At 40.1% G+C, this 15565-nt stretch overlaps 1 protein-coding gene across 1 annotated transcript in view; it reads right to left on the bottom strand.

Annotated features, from left to right (window-relative positions):
• The window catches only part of CDH7 (cadherin 7), a 129226-nt gene extending 118117 nt beyond the window's left edge, over nucleotides 1-11109 (bottom strand). The window contains exon 1 of the mRNA XM_056854073.1: nucleotides 10890-11109. Within this exon, the coding sequence (XP_056710051.1) occupies nucleotides 10890-11099 (210 nt within the window). The 5' untranslated portion in view covers nucleotides 11100-11109. The remainder of the gene's footprint in view (nucleotides 1-10889) is intronic.
• Nucleotides 11110-15565: the final 4456 nt, after the last annotated feature.

Genomic DNA, 15565 nt, shown 5'->3' with positions numbered 1-15565 from the left:
AGAGCCAGACTGCTCCTGCAAGGTGTGGGGAGAGGAAGCTGGCTGAGGGAGGGAGAGGGACTGAGGTGAGCTAAAACCTCCCCCTCCCTGTCTGAGGTCCAATGTGGCCCCCGACTCCGACCTGTCACTGGGAGAATTTAACAACATTTAAGCATATTTTTTGGGGACACAGTGCTAGCTGTTTTGAGAAAATTCAGAAGCTGTGTGCCTGGCTGTATCTTCACATTGTTAAATATTCTACAATTATTGCACTAATAATAATTATCCGCTTCCTGGATTGGTTTGCCCCCACAGGAAAATCCACTTGTTAATTATTGTAACAGGCAAGGACAGCTCAATGGCCAGTGATGTATGGAGGTAGCTCCATATTCCTTTCTAAAGTCAATGTTAATCTACTCTGTTTTTCTTAACTAGATTTGTTCACTTAATGTATCTTCTATTTTTACACCAATAGAATTTCCATATCCCTGGTACAATTTCTTAACTCACTCGTTCAACTGTAACCTCATTTACATGCTTGTTGTTGTTGTTTTTACTTTGCTTTTTACCATATATTTACTATACATTGGACTCACAGGCAGGGAAAGAACATAAATTTGCTGTCACTGTGGAATACAACTGACACGTTGAAATTTTCCTCTTTAATTCCCCACATTTTCTACTACATGATCTATGGTTCAAGATAACACTAAATTTCACACATCTGAAGTATAAGATCTAAGGAGAAATGTTAAATTCTCTAATCAAACCAAGGAAAAGATCCTCATTCCAGAACACAGAAATCGAGCCTAAACAGTACTCGCACAACCTATGGTCGAAACATTCATGAACACATAAATCTTCCTTATACTGAATCACATAATTATTCTGAGGTTATTATTATCTACTCGGACTGGCAGAGACTTTCCAGGATCTCAGGCAAAGCACTTTCACATCACCTATTACCTGATGGTTTTAAATGGCAATGCCAAAGGTTTAACCTGAGACCTTCAGCATGCAAAGCAGATGCTCAGATGCTCTGCGCCATGGTCTCTCCCCAGATTATTTTGCTTCTTCCAGCCTAGGTAAGGAAGTGCCAGTACTGAGTGATGCCCACAGGACATCTTGTTCAGCTATATACATCTTTACTAACAACACTCTCTTCAGCCATAGGTCTTCCTCCTCAGCCCTGCTATCTTAGAATGTCTTTCTGGGTATTGCAGAATGTTTAATCTCATACGTACTACCACTGAGGTACATCTTATTTCTAGCCTCCTTAATAACTCCCCCTTCCCTAGATTGACAGACTGATTCGCCATGGAAGTTGTACCCTGTGCTTCTGTTATATATCAATTTTGCTTTAATTTCCCTAATACCATCATAAATGTATTGTACAAAACTAACAGTGCCATCCTAAGCACAGGTACGCTGTTCTTAGCCCCCTGAAATCAATGGGCTTAGAAGAATGCAACTCTGTTTAGGACGGCACTGTTATTCTCACTCAATTGAACGGCACTCACTGGAGTCAGTTTAAAAAAACCTCCATGAACCTGTTAATATACCAGAGCTCTACTCTATGCACAAACTGACTGGATTAGAAAGAATGAAAATTACAACCACAAAAAGCGGCACTGGTAATTAACAATCTTACAGCCAATAAAACTTGTACTTCTGAGTGCAAATCCATTACCAGATAGATCTAAATTTAATTATAATAATAGTACCATGGACAGCGGCACACTGGCTAAGCATATTAGACTGGTCCTCCCCCACCCCCATTCTTATGAAGCTTCCTGCATTTTTCTACATGTATTATTTAATATTAAAACTGTTCAGGTTATCATTTTGCTCCTGTTGAAAAATTCTAGTTAATTTAAAGATCTATGTCATTACAAATGTTGTGCCTTCCCCTCTGTATTCACAATTATTCGACAGTAACAGCAAACCCACTAATGCTTCTTTCTTAAATATATAAGTCCTGCTGAAATCTAGCACTGATAAGGAATTTTTTTTAGGATGACTAAGTGGATTTTATTCATATCTGTACATTACCTAGACATTCTTACACTTAACAAGAATAATACTTAACTCGTATAGTGCTTCAAATGGGGAAAATACTTCCAATCATTAGCAGTCATTATCTCACAGTTCTGTGCCAAAGTGGCATAAATTCTGGCTATGTTAGCAATCCATAAACAAAACCAGTGATATTTTCAACCAGGAAAGAATGGTATATACAGACATATATTTGGTTTTTGATTTGGTGCAGCTGTTTCCATGGTTTGCTAGCTAGTATGGTGTAGTGGTTAGCTTGGTGACCATGGGTCAGTCATTCTCTCTCTCTCTCTCTCTCTCTGCCTATCCTATATCATAAGATTGTTCCTGTGTGGATAAATAGATTGTAGGAAATTATGTGAGCCACCTCAACTCCCCACTGGTGAGAAAATCAGAATATTTGCCTCACAAGCCCTGCTCTCTGTAACTCTGCCTCCAGAACTGAGGCAGATGGCGACCAGGACTTTTGCAGTTGTAGAGCCTCACTTATAAAATATATTTCCTTTGTGGGTCACATGTAACCTATGTTGCGCTCTTCTAGGAACCAGGCCAAAACATTTCTGTTTTTAATTAAGGGGCTGATTTTTAACACCATTTTATGGTATGCTTTTATTCTGAAAACCTGGCCAATAATCTCTGCTTTTATGATCTGGCTACTTTTTTAAAAATTGAGATATTTAATACCAGATTTTAATAATTGTTAATATTTTATGCTTGTGTTATATTTTATTCTTTAAACCAGGTTCCCTGGAGAGGATAGAGGTGGAGGAATATATTTTTTCTAAATAAACTTTAATACATATAATAAGCAAATAATATAAATTTCTAAATTAATAAATAACCAAAGCACAACACTTTTTTAAAAAAAGTGGACAGCTGCGTTTCTCTTTGCAGTGGGAGCAAGCAGTGTTTTTTGTGCACAGATTCTTCTCAAAACGAGCATTTAATTTATATTTAAATTATATTAATTTAATTCATGCTCTTTAGCTGAAAAGAAATTATCTATGGGAACTAAACCAATTTGTTCAATGAAGAGGTAGAATTTAAATCCTTTCTATTCCCCATGAATTCTTTATATAATGAAAGGGTTAAATCCCAACATATATCCAACAAGACACGCAGATTCATTTAAGAGGGAAAAAGAGGAGAGTTTAATATATAAAATCAGTTTAGGAGATTATTAAAACTCTAATTCTATAAAGTCATAATTCATCAAACTACTTGAAATATCTGAAAGCAGCCACATATCATAAATACAATCTATATCCCAAATACAGAAGTACATCACACTTCTTTAAACAATGGCAGGCTGTATATTCAGGCCTCTGAAAATTGCAGCTTCGCCATGAGTTCTATCCATCTAGAACATTTTTATTGTGTGATTCTGCCAAGAAGCTGGACCCAGGATATGGTTCTCTCCTCCTTCATTTTCATAACCTATGAGAAAGTGTGAGAGTGATTGACAGTAGCTCATGGCATAGTGGGGATTCGACCCTTGGTCTCCCATATCACCTAGAAAGATCACAGTCCAACACTCAAACCACTGTGCTACAATAGTTCAGATATCTCTCCTAAAGACACTGAAAAGAAGCTGTATTCACTCCTAACCAATCATTCCCCGAGATGTTACAATTTCCTCCAAGAATGTATAGATGGAGACAGTCAAATCAACTCACGTGTAAAAGTATGCTACTTGTGTGAATTATAAATTATCATCAATTCTCGTATATTACTGTATGAATTATCCATTTCCTTGTTAAGTGCCAGATAAGAAATATTTTAGCTTTACTAAAAGGAATCTTACAGTGCCATTCTAAGCAGAGTTATACCCTTCTAAGTTCATTTGACTTCAACTGACTTAGAAATGTGTAACTCTGCTTAGGACAGGACTGCCTTGTAAGCATGCAGTCCTGGTCCCTCCGTAGGCACTCAGTTGGAATGTAGCCATATTTATTGCCAGCTTTTTCGACACAATATTCTGAAGTCAGTTCACAACAAACATTTAAGTACGTATCAGCAAAATACTAAATATCACGTGGAAATGAAAATACCCAGTATAATAACTTCAGCTAGTCTAGACATTAGGATGAATTTCTAACTGTTAGAGCAGTTCCTCAGTGGAACAGGCTTCCTCAGGAGGTGGTAAGCGCTCCTTCCCTGGAGGTTTTTAAGCAGAGGCTAGATGGCCATCTGTCAGCAAAGCTGATTCTATGACCTTAGGCAGATCATGAGCGGGAGGACATCTTGGCCATCTTCTGAGCACGGAGTAGGGGTCACTGGGTGTGTGTGAAGGAGGTAGCTGTGAATTTCCTGCATTATGTAGGGGGTTGGACTAGATGACCCTGGTGGTCCCTTCCAACTCTATGATTCTATGAAAATCAGCAATAAAAGATCTTGTACTACTGAGAACAGAATAGTTGCTTTAAAACTAGAAGTCTTAGCCAGATAAATGAAACAGTGGAGATCAGTAGAGATGGAAGAAAAAACAACAGCAAATCAGCAAAAGTCCTAGAGGAAGAAAGGGTTAATCTAGCACCTAAACCTAGACCTGGCATCAGGCAATCCCTGTGGAGATTCCAAGGTCAGGAAGCTACAACTGAGGTCCCCAACAGGCTATATTATCAATCAGCAGCACCTCAGGTTTGTCTGGAGGAAGCTGTGCGGTATTGGCCCACATCTAACTTGTTATTGCCTCCAAATATTTGTTCAGGAAGCTCAATCTCACCTGATTCTACTGACAAGGAGAGGCAGAGCTAAGTGTTATCGACATTCTTGACAATCCCTTTCTCCAAACTTCTGAAGAACCTTTCCCAGGGTCTTCACGTAAATTATAAACAGCGTGGGTCACAAGATGGCATCCACTGTCATAGGGCCGAGCAGTTTCCGCAAAAACACCTTTGACTACCATCCAGTCAGATAGTACCAGTCCCACAAATTCCTTCAGTATGGCCATCAGAATTAAATCAACTATTTCCCCTCCTCAGGCAAGGTGTGTGGCTTCTTGCTTCATGTTAATTTGGTAACATCTTTGCAATTGCTATGTACTAAGCAAGCAGCAAAGTCATTTTTCCTTGGGGGGGGGGAAGCTTTCTAGACAAAACAGGTGTTCTCTAAGTGAGCAAAAATTACAAATATGAAAGTGTTTAACTGAAAGTTTCTAGCAATAGCATCTGATGTGATGGAAAAATATACCACAGGTCTTTAATATTATAATTAGAATGCAAGACAGATGGCTGTTTTATACTGGATTGTCATTAAAAAAAATACTGTAAGACAAAAAGCCATAAATAATTAGGATCAGAGTCTTAGCCCTTTCATTTATCACACTTTTATCAGAGCAAAATAAAACACTCATGTTACAGCATCTTAAAAGGGACACCTTTTATTAAAAATGCAAAGGTTCAGTGTGTGTGTGTGTGTGTGTGTGTGTGTGTGTATATATATATATATATATATATATATATATATATATATATATATATATATATATATATACACACACACACACACACACACACACACACACTGACACTAGATTATTGTACGGTTTTTAAAAATGCCAACTCATATCAAAGCCTTGCCTGATTATGGATGGGTAAGTTGGGAAAACTGCAAGTTGAGCATTTTTTGGAAACATAATTAACTGAATTATAAAATGATGTGGGTTTATCAGAGTTAATGATAATCATTGCCCAAAAATAAACACCTAGGGCTTTGTCATGCTCCCCCCCCCCTTGTTTTCTGGAAGAATACAATCCTCAGCTAAAAGCACACACAAAGCAATGAAAAGTGCCCTGAATTTCCTGAGGGAGACACAAAATTCCATTACAGTGCTGGACTCAGCCAAGTTTCTTTATAGCTTTGGCTCTCAACTTCTGTCCCACATCTGAAAAATGGGAATGTGACTGACCTCTAGCACAATACAGTTATGAAGACAAAGAAAACCCGAACCATAAAGCTTTTTGCACAATAACCGACTACATAAGTGTTTCTTCAGATGAAACAAGTTTTAGCTTTTGAATTTTTCATTTTAAACAAGCTGTTAATTAATGTGCTTTTTCCCAGCAAAACTGAATTGGGGGAGAGCAGTCTTATGTTTTAATGATACAGTTTAGATAAAGCGTTCATCAAAACAGAAGAATGAAAATGTCACAGAACAGTGACGCCAAAGATCTGACTGGTTAGTTCAAATGTGTACGTGAAATTCACATGTACAGTCCTCCACAAACTGCCCCTTTGGGTTTCCAATCCCTTTAACCCCTGGCACACACCCAGTTGCCTCTTGACCATTTAGAACGGATTATGCTCATAAGATTCTCCCACCAATCAGCCCTCTACCCCGATTCTATTCAGACCCTCCATTCATATTTGTGCAAGAGGCAACTCCATTCATATTTGTGCAAGAGGGAGAGTTCCCCCAGAAAAGAAGCAGGTGAAACTATCAACCATGCCTCTGCTTTCCAGTGACTTGGAAAAATGAGGACTGGACCAATACAGTTCAGCATCTCCCATGACAGAGTTAATTCGCCCAAATATGAACAACAGCAGAATATGCAATACATAAAGAGGCTATGAATAGTCCTCAGGACCACTGCTGGGGTTCTGTTAGCTGAACATAAATTGCACATTACAGGACAGAAATCTTATGCAACTTGGGTTTTCATTCTGAGCTCACTAAATGATTGACCAGTTTGCCAATATTCCTCTTCTAAAGAGTGACTTTACTCTGGTGATCTAATTCTTGAGATGTGATCTTTTTTCAAGCCTTTGGTGGACTCGGGGATGCTATTACAATATAGCTGCCAGGTCTCCTGCTATGTTATTGCATGCAATATGTCACTTGCAAGGAAAACTCAGAAGTGATGTCATGTTGCTGTAGGAATTGCCAAAAACTTGATGGGTTTACCAGTTTCCAGTGGCTCCTAGAGTAAGACTGACCATTTTCCTTAGAAGTGATGTCACAGCACACGCAACAATGGCACCCCCCTATGTCCCCACTCCCCATCTTCTCCTAAGTTGGCAACTCTATCTCCTAATAAATACAGCAGGTTCTTATACAGCATGCATTGTGCCTTGCTGTTCTTTTAGACATTGGGATTTCACTAGAAACATCATTTTGGGAAATGATATATAATAAATCATGGATCCCCTGCAGCACTAAAAAGAAATATGTCTTATTTAAGTTATCAATATTATGTACACTTCTGGACATCATACTTCTTAAACTTCAATTCCCTCATTCACCTGTTCTTTCCCCTCTGATTTGGCTGGAGGAGAGAGAGATGACACCCAAACAGGAATAAAATGTATAATCACAATCAAAGATTTGAAAAGGCCTTACAGTGAAACTAATGGCCTAGAGCATAGTATATTGTTATTGAACTGGAAGCACTTGAGAGAAGGGAGGGGGGAAATAAGAACCTGAATTGTAGGCTTAGTGAAGATTCTGACAGATGTTAGTCACTGGGTGTCTTGAGAAGACAAGATGCTTTAAAGTGAAAAAGAAAGTTTACATGGAATACCTGCTATGAGGGTTCCACTATGATTAACCTTGGCATGGAATACTTTTTTTACCATGAGTGATACAAATCCAGGGTGGTTGGGGTCACTCCACTTGCAGAGAATTTCTCTCCCCTAAGATACTATAACTCATGGTCACCTGATGGGATGTAGATTCTAAAAAAAGATTCCTTTCACAACATGTAATCGTGGGATATGCTACTACAGGATGCAGTGGTGGCCACTTGCATAGGCGGCTCCAAAATGACCTTAGACATATTATTAGAGGATAATCCATCCGTGGCTATTAACCATAATGGCTGACTAAAACATTTATGTTCAGAAGTAGTATACCAGTTGTGATTACCAGTTGCAGAAGGATAATGGCAGAGGGAGGCTGGGGATCTATCCACTATTCTTCAAATTTATTTGTCCGATTTATTTCATCCTTTAAAACTCTACTGAGCATTTACTGAATGAGATTAATATTAAAAGCACCTTGCTGAATCAGATCAAAGTGCCTCTGGTGCTGGTGGAAAGTACGATGAAGTTGCAGCGAACTTATGGTGACCCCAGATCTCCAAGGCAAGGGATGAACAGAGATGGTTTGTTATTACCTGCGTCTATATAGCAACCCAGGACTTCTTTGGTGGTCTCCCATCCAAGTACTAACCAGGGCCAACCCTGCTCACTTTCCAAGTTGTGACGAGACTACACTAGCAAAGTGCATCTAGTCAACCAAAAATAAATAAATAAATAAATAAATCAGAACACACTTCTGACCATTATGGTTGTTTATGCATGGGTTGGAGCTCCCTGCTTGGACCTGGGTTCATCACACATTAAAGTAACCCGGGTTGGGGGAAACTGTATGCATTGGCTTGAATGATCAGGGACGAAACTGTGTGCTAATCGAATAATTGAATACAGAAAAACAGTCTCCCAAGCTCAAATCTAGCCCCACCCCTTTAAATGCTTCTTTGTAATTGGCTTACTTTGCAGTGCTCCCCATGAGAGAAGATTTCCTTCCCCCCAAACCCAACTGCCACATAAAAAAGCATTTTAAGAACAAAAAACAAAAAATGAGGCTACCTGAAAGAAGGGGGGGGGGAGAAATCCAAGCCTCGTTTTAAAAAAGCCTTTATTTTGCTCAGAAAGAGCCCCAAGGTAGAGGGAAGCACTTGAATCCCCGCCTCTTTACACACTGCTTTGTGATTGGCTGTGAGAGAAGCCAATCTTCTGTTTTCCCCTGTTTAACCGGCATTTGAGGAGGGGGTTCGAAAAGGGTGGGGCATGAAGCCGTGGGGAAGCTCAACCTGAGAACGGAGTATGCATGCTCTGTGACTCCGGAAAGAGCCAGGTTGAATGGTTTAATTTGGGCCAGAAGAGGAATGGGAAAAGCCGGGTTGATTTTGCATCGAAACAGTGTTGGGCTTCCAAGGAATGAGATATCGTGCATTCTGAAAAATTGGATCCTGGCTGAAATGAGGAATAAAGGAGGTTAAAGCGACCATGCATAAAACACCCATAAAAGCGAGATCTAATACTGGATCAAATCTTATGCATTATAGAAACATCAAACAGTTATAGACCCACGTTGAGTGGATTCTGGCTACTGATCTGATTAGGTCAGAACAGAATTTAGTGGGTTGTGAACTGCACCAATGGTGCCATAAATAATTAAAAAAAGAGATGGTCCAGTTTTGTTTTATTTTGTCAAATGTTGATTGTTGCTTTAGAAAGGCTACATTTGGAGCAATTGAGCTGCCAAACTCATATTTTCAGAAGACAAATATTCTTATCAGTATGCAATCCAAAGCAAATAAATTAAAGAACATTAGAGTTGCATGGTTAAGCAGGCAAAGAAAATATGGAAATTCCCATATTATGGTTGCATGCACATCTTTAAGTCCATCCGCCTGTGCACTTGTATTTCCATACAGACTTTAATTACAGTATTTCTCAAATATATAACAGCACACAATATTTCTTCTGCAGCCTCAAAACCACATGCACAGAATCTTTGAGTGCTGTGCACTATTATTTGTATGCCAAACAATCCTCGCTGAAGTACCAAAAGCACAAAGTAATCCATTTTCATCCAGCATACTCTACAGCAATAACAAACATTTGCAGTTAGTCTGTTTGCAAGTCACCCACTTGTTCCCTACTATTGCCAATGGTCTGTATGTGTGACAAGCCCAACAAGCTAACTAGTTAAATGTTTTATTCCCTATTCAGACTGAAAGCCTGTGTCAACAGCAAGGGACCTTACCTAACCAATTTTTTTTTAGCCACTGTGATTTCAGGAATTACCAAGTAGAAGCTGTGGCTCTATTAGCAGAGGTTTGGCACAAACACACACCAATTCATACAGCCCTCCATGCAACTGCATGCCTGAGGTACATTGTCTGGGGCATATTTACAAACTGTGAACTATGGAAGCCAACAAAACACCCATGATTTTCATTCCTGAACCCCAAATAACATATTCAAGGCTGCAAATCAGTATCTCGAATACAGCAATTACTTTCTGAACATAGATCCATTGAAAGAAAGGGGGGAAATGTTTTGCAAGGAGATGCTTAAGCTAGACACTGCTTAAGTCAATTGCAAAGAACAGGGCAGTAACAAGAGGTAAGGCAGTAACAAGAGGTTGGTACTCTGGTCCTCATTTATAATTTTTTTAAAGCTGCAACACTGGTTATAAGGTTATGTTTCATAAACTGCTGTACAATAATTAGCAAAGTCTCGTATATAATGAGAAAGCAATGCAAACAGTTTTTTTTAAAGACACAACAGCTTAAAACTAGTTGTAAAAAAACACTTTTCATTGATTTCCAAATGAATGTTCAGCTCCCAAGAGGACACTACAGAAGTCTTAGTGGTAAACTATAAATGTGCCACACAGGGCACCAGAGGAAAGCAAAAAGAGGTTTCTGATCCTGGGCCAAGATCTGACATTGAAATGTGAACAAAATCTGTCATCTTTGCATCTGGAAGTATTCATAGTTTGAGGGAGCATCTACTCAAGCCAAACCCATTCATTAGAATCAAGACTACTTTTACACTGGACAGAACTCCCAAAAATGTTATCTGCCCGGTTATAAACCATGACATCAGAGTCACTTGCATAGACAGAAGTGTGGGTACACCCATAGGGGTGTCGGCAACTATGGCATTCAAGGTGTTTGTAAAGTGCAGCTTGTAGAAATCAATGGAATTTACTTCCAACAGCCTGCTCCAGAACAAATGTATCTGCTCATATTGTATGCTACATTAACACAACGATACCATATGCATGTTTTACATCAGTAAGATATCTGTGTCTCGTGAAGTTTGATCAGATTTCTCACCTTGCCCACATAGAGAGGATCGGTCCCCATGTATTCCTCCAGCACAAAGAACTGATTCCACACCCAGCTGCGCTTGGTCCGTAACCTCCCAGACTGGAAGTAGGGCTTTGTCCTGGATCTTGAGAGTTCGGTTAGATTCATCCCAGAAAGGCAGAGGAAAAGAGCTATTAGCTGCAAAAAATGGCAGAACTCCACTTTGCCCAACTTCATTTTTTTCTTCTCCCTGCATGAGGAAAATAAAATAAAATAAATAAAAAAACCTTGACAAGAGAGTGGGAACAGTTCCAGTTGGCTTAGTAGCTGTAGGCTCTAGCGGGTGTCAGCTGGGAGTCCAGAGATAATAATTTGTGGAGCGTTCGATTAAAAAAGGTCTCCACTGCTGAATAGCCTTCACAAGAGAAATGGTATAATACGTACCTATACGGGGGAACAGACAAGAATTGTTGTCAGAATTATTTCTTGCAAAATTACATTTCTTTCAGGTTTCATTTGCTGCAACTCGCACTCCGCTAAACTTTTCATTTCATCCATCAAATGAAAGCAAGAAGTAATACTTTGACATTCGGAGTGCTTTTCTTTGATTATGTTACTACCACTGATTGATGTTGTTTGTGTGTGTGTGTGTGTTGTGTGGGTGTCTGAAATTGTATTTACTATTACTAGGAAAGGGTCTGTACGTTTGATGCCCTGTATTTACATTCTCTCATAAAAAGAATAGCCTGTATTTGTATTCTCATAGGGATTTACATATACACAGGGGGAATGTGTTAGCCTCAACCTCATGTACCCCAGTTTAAAGAGAATTGGTAAATGGATCAACATTTCCCCATGCTTTCAAAAGGCACACCATGTAACTTCTGCAGCACATTAAATTCCTGCCCATGTATCTTTCCAAAGGTAAAAAAAAAAAAAAAATCTTTTAAAAGTCCATTGCAATGTTGGCCATGAACCTGGATGATCAGGGAGAAAAAGCCTGATGAAACTTATGTTGCAGTATAGCCTTTCTCTGATTTTTTTTTTGTTTTTTGCCATCAAGTCACAGCTAACTTACAGTGGCCCCATAGGGGTTTCAAGGCAAGAGATGTCCAGAGGTGGTTTGCCATTGCCTGCCTCCGCGTGACACCCCTGGTATTCCTTCGAGGTCTCCCATCCAAAAACTTGCCAGGGTTGAGGTTGAGAGTTTGTGAGTGGCCCAAGGTAATCTTGCAAGCTTCCATGGCACAAGTAAGGATTTAAACCTGGGTTTCCCAGGTCCTCATATGGCACTTTAACCACTACATCGTGCTGGCTTCTCACTCTCTCTGATAGGGGATCCTTATATCTCAAGTTTTAGTAGACTTTGTTAGGAACACAGGAAAATGGTTCACAAGGGTCACATTTAGGGTTCCCAACTTCCAGGTACTAGCTGCAGATCTTTTGCTATTACAACTGATCTCCAGCCGATAGAGAACAGTTCCCCTGGAGAAAATGGCCGCTTTGATAATTGGACTCTATGACATTGAAGTCCCTCTCCTCCTCATACCCAGCCCTTCTCAGGCTCCACTCCAAAAACCTCCCGCCGGTGGCGAAGAGGAACCTGGCAACCCTAGTCACATTTGGGGCCAGAAAGTTGATTTTAGTCATGATGAGATGCTCTGCATTGTTAGACATAAACTGAACATTAAGAGTATGAATACACACACACACACACACACACACACTTATACATTGCAGGGGTTTGCTCCTGGATGATTCTGGGTATCAGGCCAAGCTCAGAAGACAAAGCCTTTGGGTATTAAAGTACAGCTTACATGGCAGGCATATTGTATGCTTGTTTTAACTCTATATAAACATTCATTCCTCTTGTGGGAAGACTTCCTCCTACTTGTCAGAGCAAGATGTCAAGCAGTCAAGACAACTTAGAAAAAATGTCAAATGCTAACAAAGAAATGAGAGAGAAATTAAAGCAGACTCCAGGTCACATATACAATAGCGAGAAAAGAACACCGATGTTTTAGAAAGCCTCAAAAGAAATTAGACCGTCTTTGTCAACTTCCATATTTCTGGATCTCCAAACCATGAAACACCCAGATAATAAATTAATCTACGTCATGTATTTAATAACTGTCATCAGCCTTAAAAGCACACTTATGCTAACAACCATTGGCACAGTTCTTTCAGTGATGCAGTTAGTGCACAATATTCTCCAAAACGTACCCTGAGGGCAAAGCCATAATGCAAATAACAGCATTTCTGATTACTATATAAAAAAACATTAAATGGATTCTGTAATCTCTTTTAAGGTACTTCCTAGCAACAGAAAGGTCTCCATTTAAGAAAATAGCAGGATAAACCACAAACCTTCAATGTTAACTAAGCAGCAGCAATTGCAAAATCAGGTTCCCTCCCTAAAATACTGATGCCTCGCTGTCTTTTGGCACAGAAAGAAAATGTCTTCTATGAACGACCTCAATGACCTCTAAAATACCACATGGCTTCAGGATACACTGCTTGTAGTTACTATAATAAAACATTGGCTACATTCAACTAACTAGTCGTCACAAATATGCACACACATGACTTTTAGTTTCTTTTCTTAAAAAAAAATCTTTTTGCCCATTTTCATATCGTAAAACATACATAATAATCAGAACTGAAGCTCGCTGCGAAAATGAGATTACAGATTATGCTGCTGATCTGATAACTTCAGCAGTGATTGATGAATCTGTGCCTTAACAGCTAACATCACAAGAACTACATGATAAGTCATGATGGAGCATCACTTCATCACCTTAGGCAATTATTCAACAACAACAGTGAGCTGGGAGTTGTCAACGCTCTCATGGATTGCTTATACCTTGGGCCTATCACCTGTAGTAGCTATCTTTTAAACCACTGGTTCCCAACCAGGGGTCCATGGACCCCCAGGGGTCCGCGAGAACTAAATTAAGGTCCACGAAACAAAGTTATAAACCCATAATAAATTAACATTTTCAATTAAAAGTTCTCTATTATAATATATATATATTCAAATATAATTCTAAGTTTAATGTTTAACTAACAGTTATGATTAAAGTTTATTTTCAAATTCCCGGAATTTTTATTTTGAACCTTGGGGTCCCTGCACCGAACAAAAAAGTCCTAGTGGCCCCTGGTCAAAAAAAGGTTGGGAACCACTGTTTTAAACAAAAGGCCTCAGCTCAACCAGAAAGTTTTAATTAAGCCACAGCTTTAGATGTGTGTGTGTGTAAAGTGCCTTCAAGTCTCAGCCGACTTATGGCAACCCCTTTTTTGGGTTTTCATGGCAAAAGGCTAACAGAGGTGGTTTGCCAGTGCCTTCCTCTGCACAGCAACCCTGGACTTCCTTGGTGGTCTCCCATCCAAATACTAACCAGGGCTGACCCTGCTTAGCTTCTGAGATCTGACGAGATCAGGCTAGCCTGGGCCATCCAGGTCAGGGCACAGCTTTAGATACAACATAATAATTCAACAAAAAGAGGTGTCATTGAATTTCTACAATTTATGGGTAGTAATTCAACCAAAATGGCTTTTTTTGGGGGGGGGGACGTGTGAGAAATGGTGTGGAGTTCAATTCAAGCCTCATGCTAAACCACAGTTTGAGCTAAACTTTACTTACAGTGCATTCCTGAGCTTTCAGCGTGGGGGAACGGCAGGGAGGAGGCCATTTCCCCAGTGCAGAAAACTAAAAAAAAAACTTTTAAAGGCTTTTAAAATTTTAAATGGGGCTTTTCGCCCCATAGAGAAAAGCGAGGCTGCACCTGCTAAAAAGCAAGTGCAACCTCGCTCTTCTCACCGCCGGCATACCCGGGGCGAAAAGGGACAGGAGGCTGCATAATGGCAGCTCCTCCCCCACCCTGGGAATGCCTCCCAGGATGCCGGAACACCCCCAGAAAACACCGGCGCAGCAGTGGGACGTCAGCAGAAGGCCCCGTCAGCATCCCTGAGCAGCACTGCTACAGCAGCACCCTGAGACCAGTGCCCGGGCCTCCCCACCGGCACTGGGGCCACTAACGCTGGCGCAGCGCCTTCCTGGCCTCCTAAGGGCTGTGAGAATACAAACCATGGAGTGATCTTCTAAATTCATACAAAAACCATGATTTAGATTATTCCTCCTTTTGCTTTCCATCAGCTCTCCAAACAATGATTTAGCGCTGCATTTTGCTTAAGGTTGGCAACTCCGCGGAGGGAGTTTGGCCAGGATGTAATGTCATAGAGTCTCCCCTCTGAAGCTGCCATTTTCTCCAAGGGAATGGATCTCTGCAATCTGGAGATCAGCTGTAATTCCTGGTGAATTTCAGACCCTAGTGGCTGGCCCTAAATTACTGCTTTTCAGATTTCTTCTATTCAGCACTGCTGTTTCTATGGTTTAGCTAGTTCCAGAGGTGGAGCTCTGGCTATGGTTTGCCCATTCAGACATCATCATAGATTATGATTAATAAGGGTGAGCCCCAAAACTTTATTCAGGTTTTGATTTTTTTTAAGTACTGTTTAGTATTTGGATGGGAGACCACCAAGGAAGACCAGGGTTGCTATACAGAGGAAGGAACTGGCAAACCACCTCTGTTAGTCTCTTGCCATGAAACCCCCCCAAAAGGGGTTGCCATAAGTCAGCTATGACTTGACGGCATTTTACACACACACACACACACAATTACATGCTCAGGTTAGTTAATCAA

Source organism: Euleptes europaea, chromosome 8, assembly GCF_029931775.1.
Source record: "Euleptes europaea isolate rEulEur1 chromosome 8, rEulEur1.hap1, whole genome shotgun sequence".
NCBI lineage: Eukaryota > Metazoa > Chordata > Lepidosauria > Squamata > Sphaerodactylidae > Euleptes > Euleptes europaea.
This window is presented reverse-complemented; position numbering and strand designations above follow the sequence as displayed.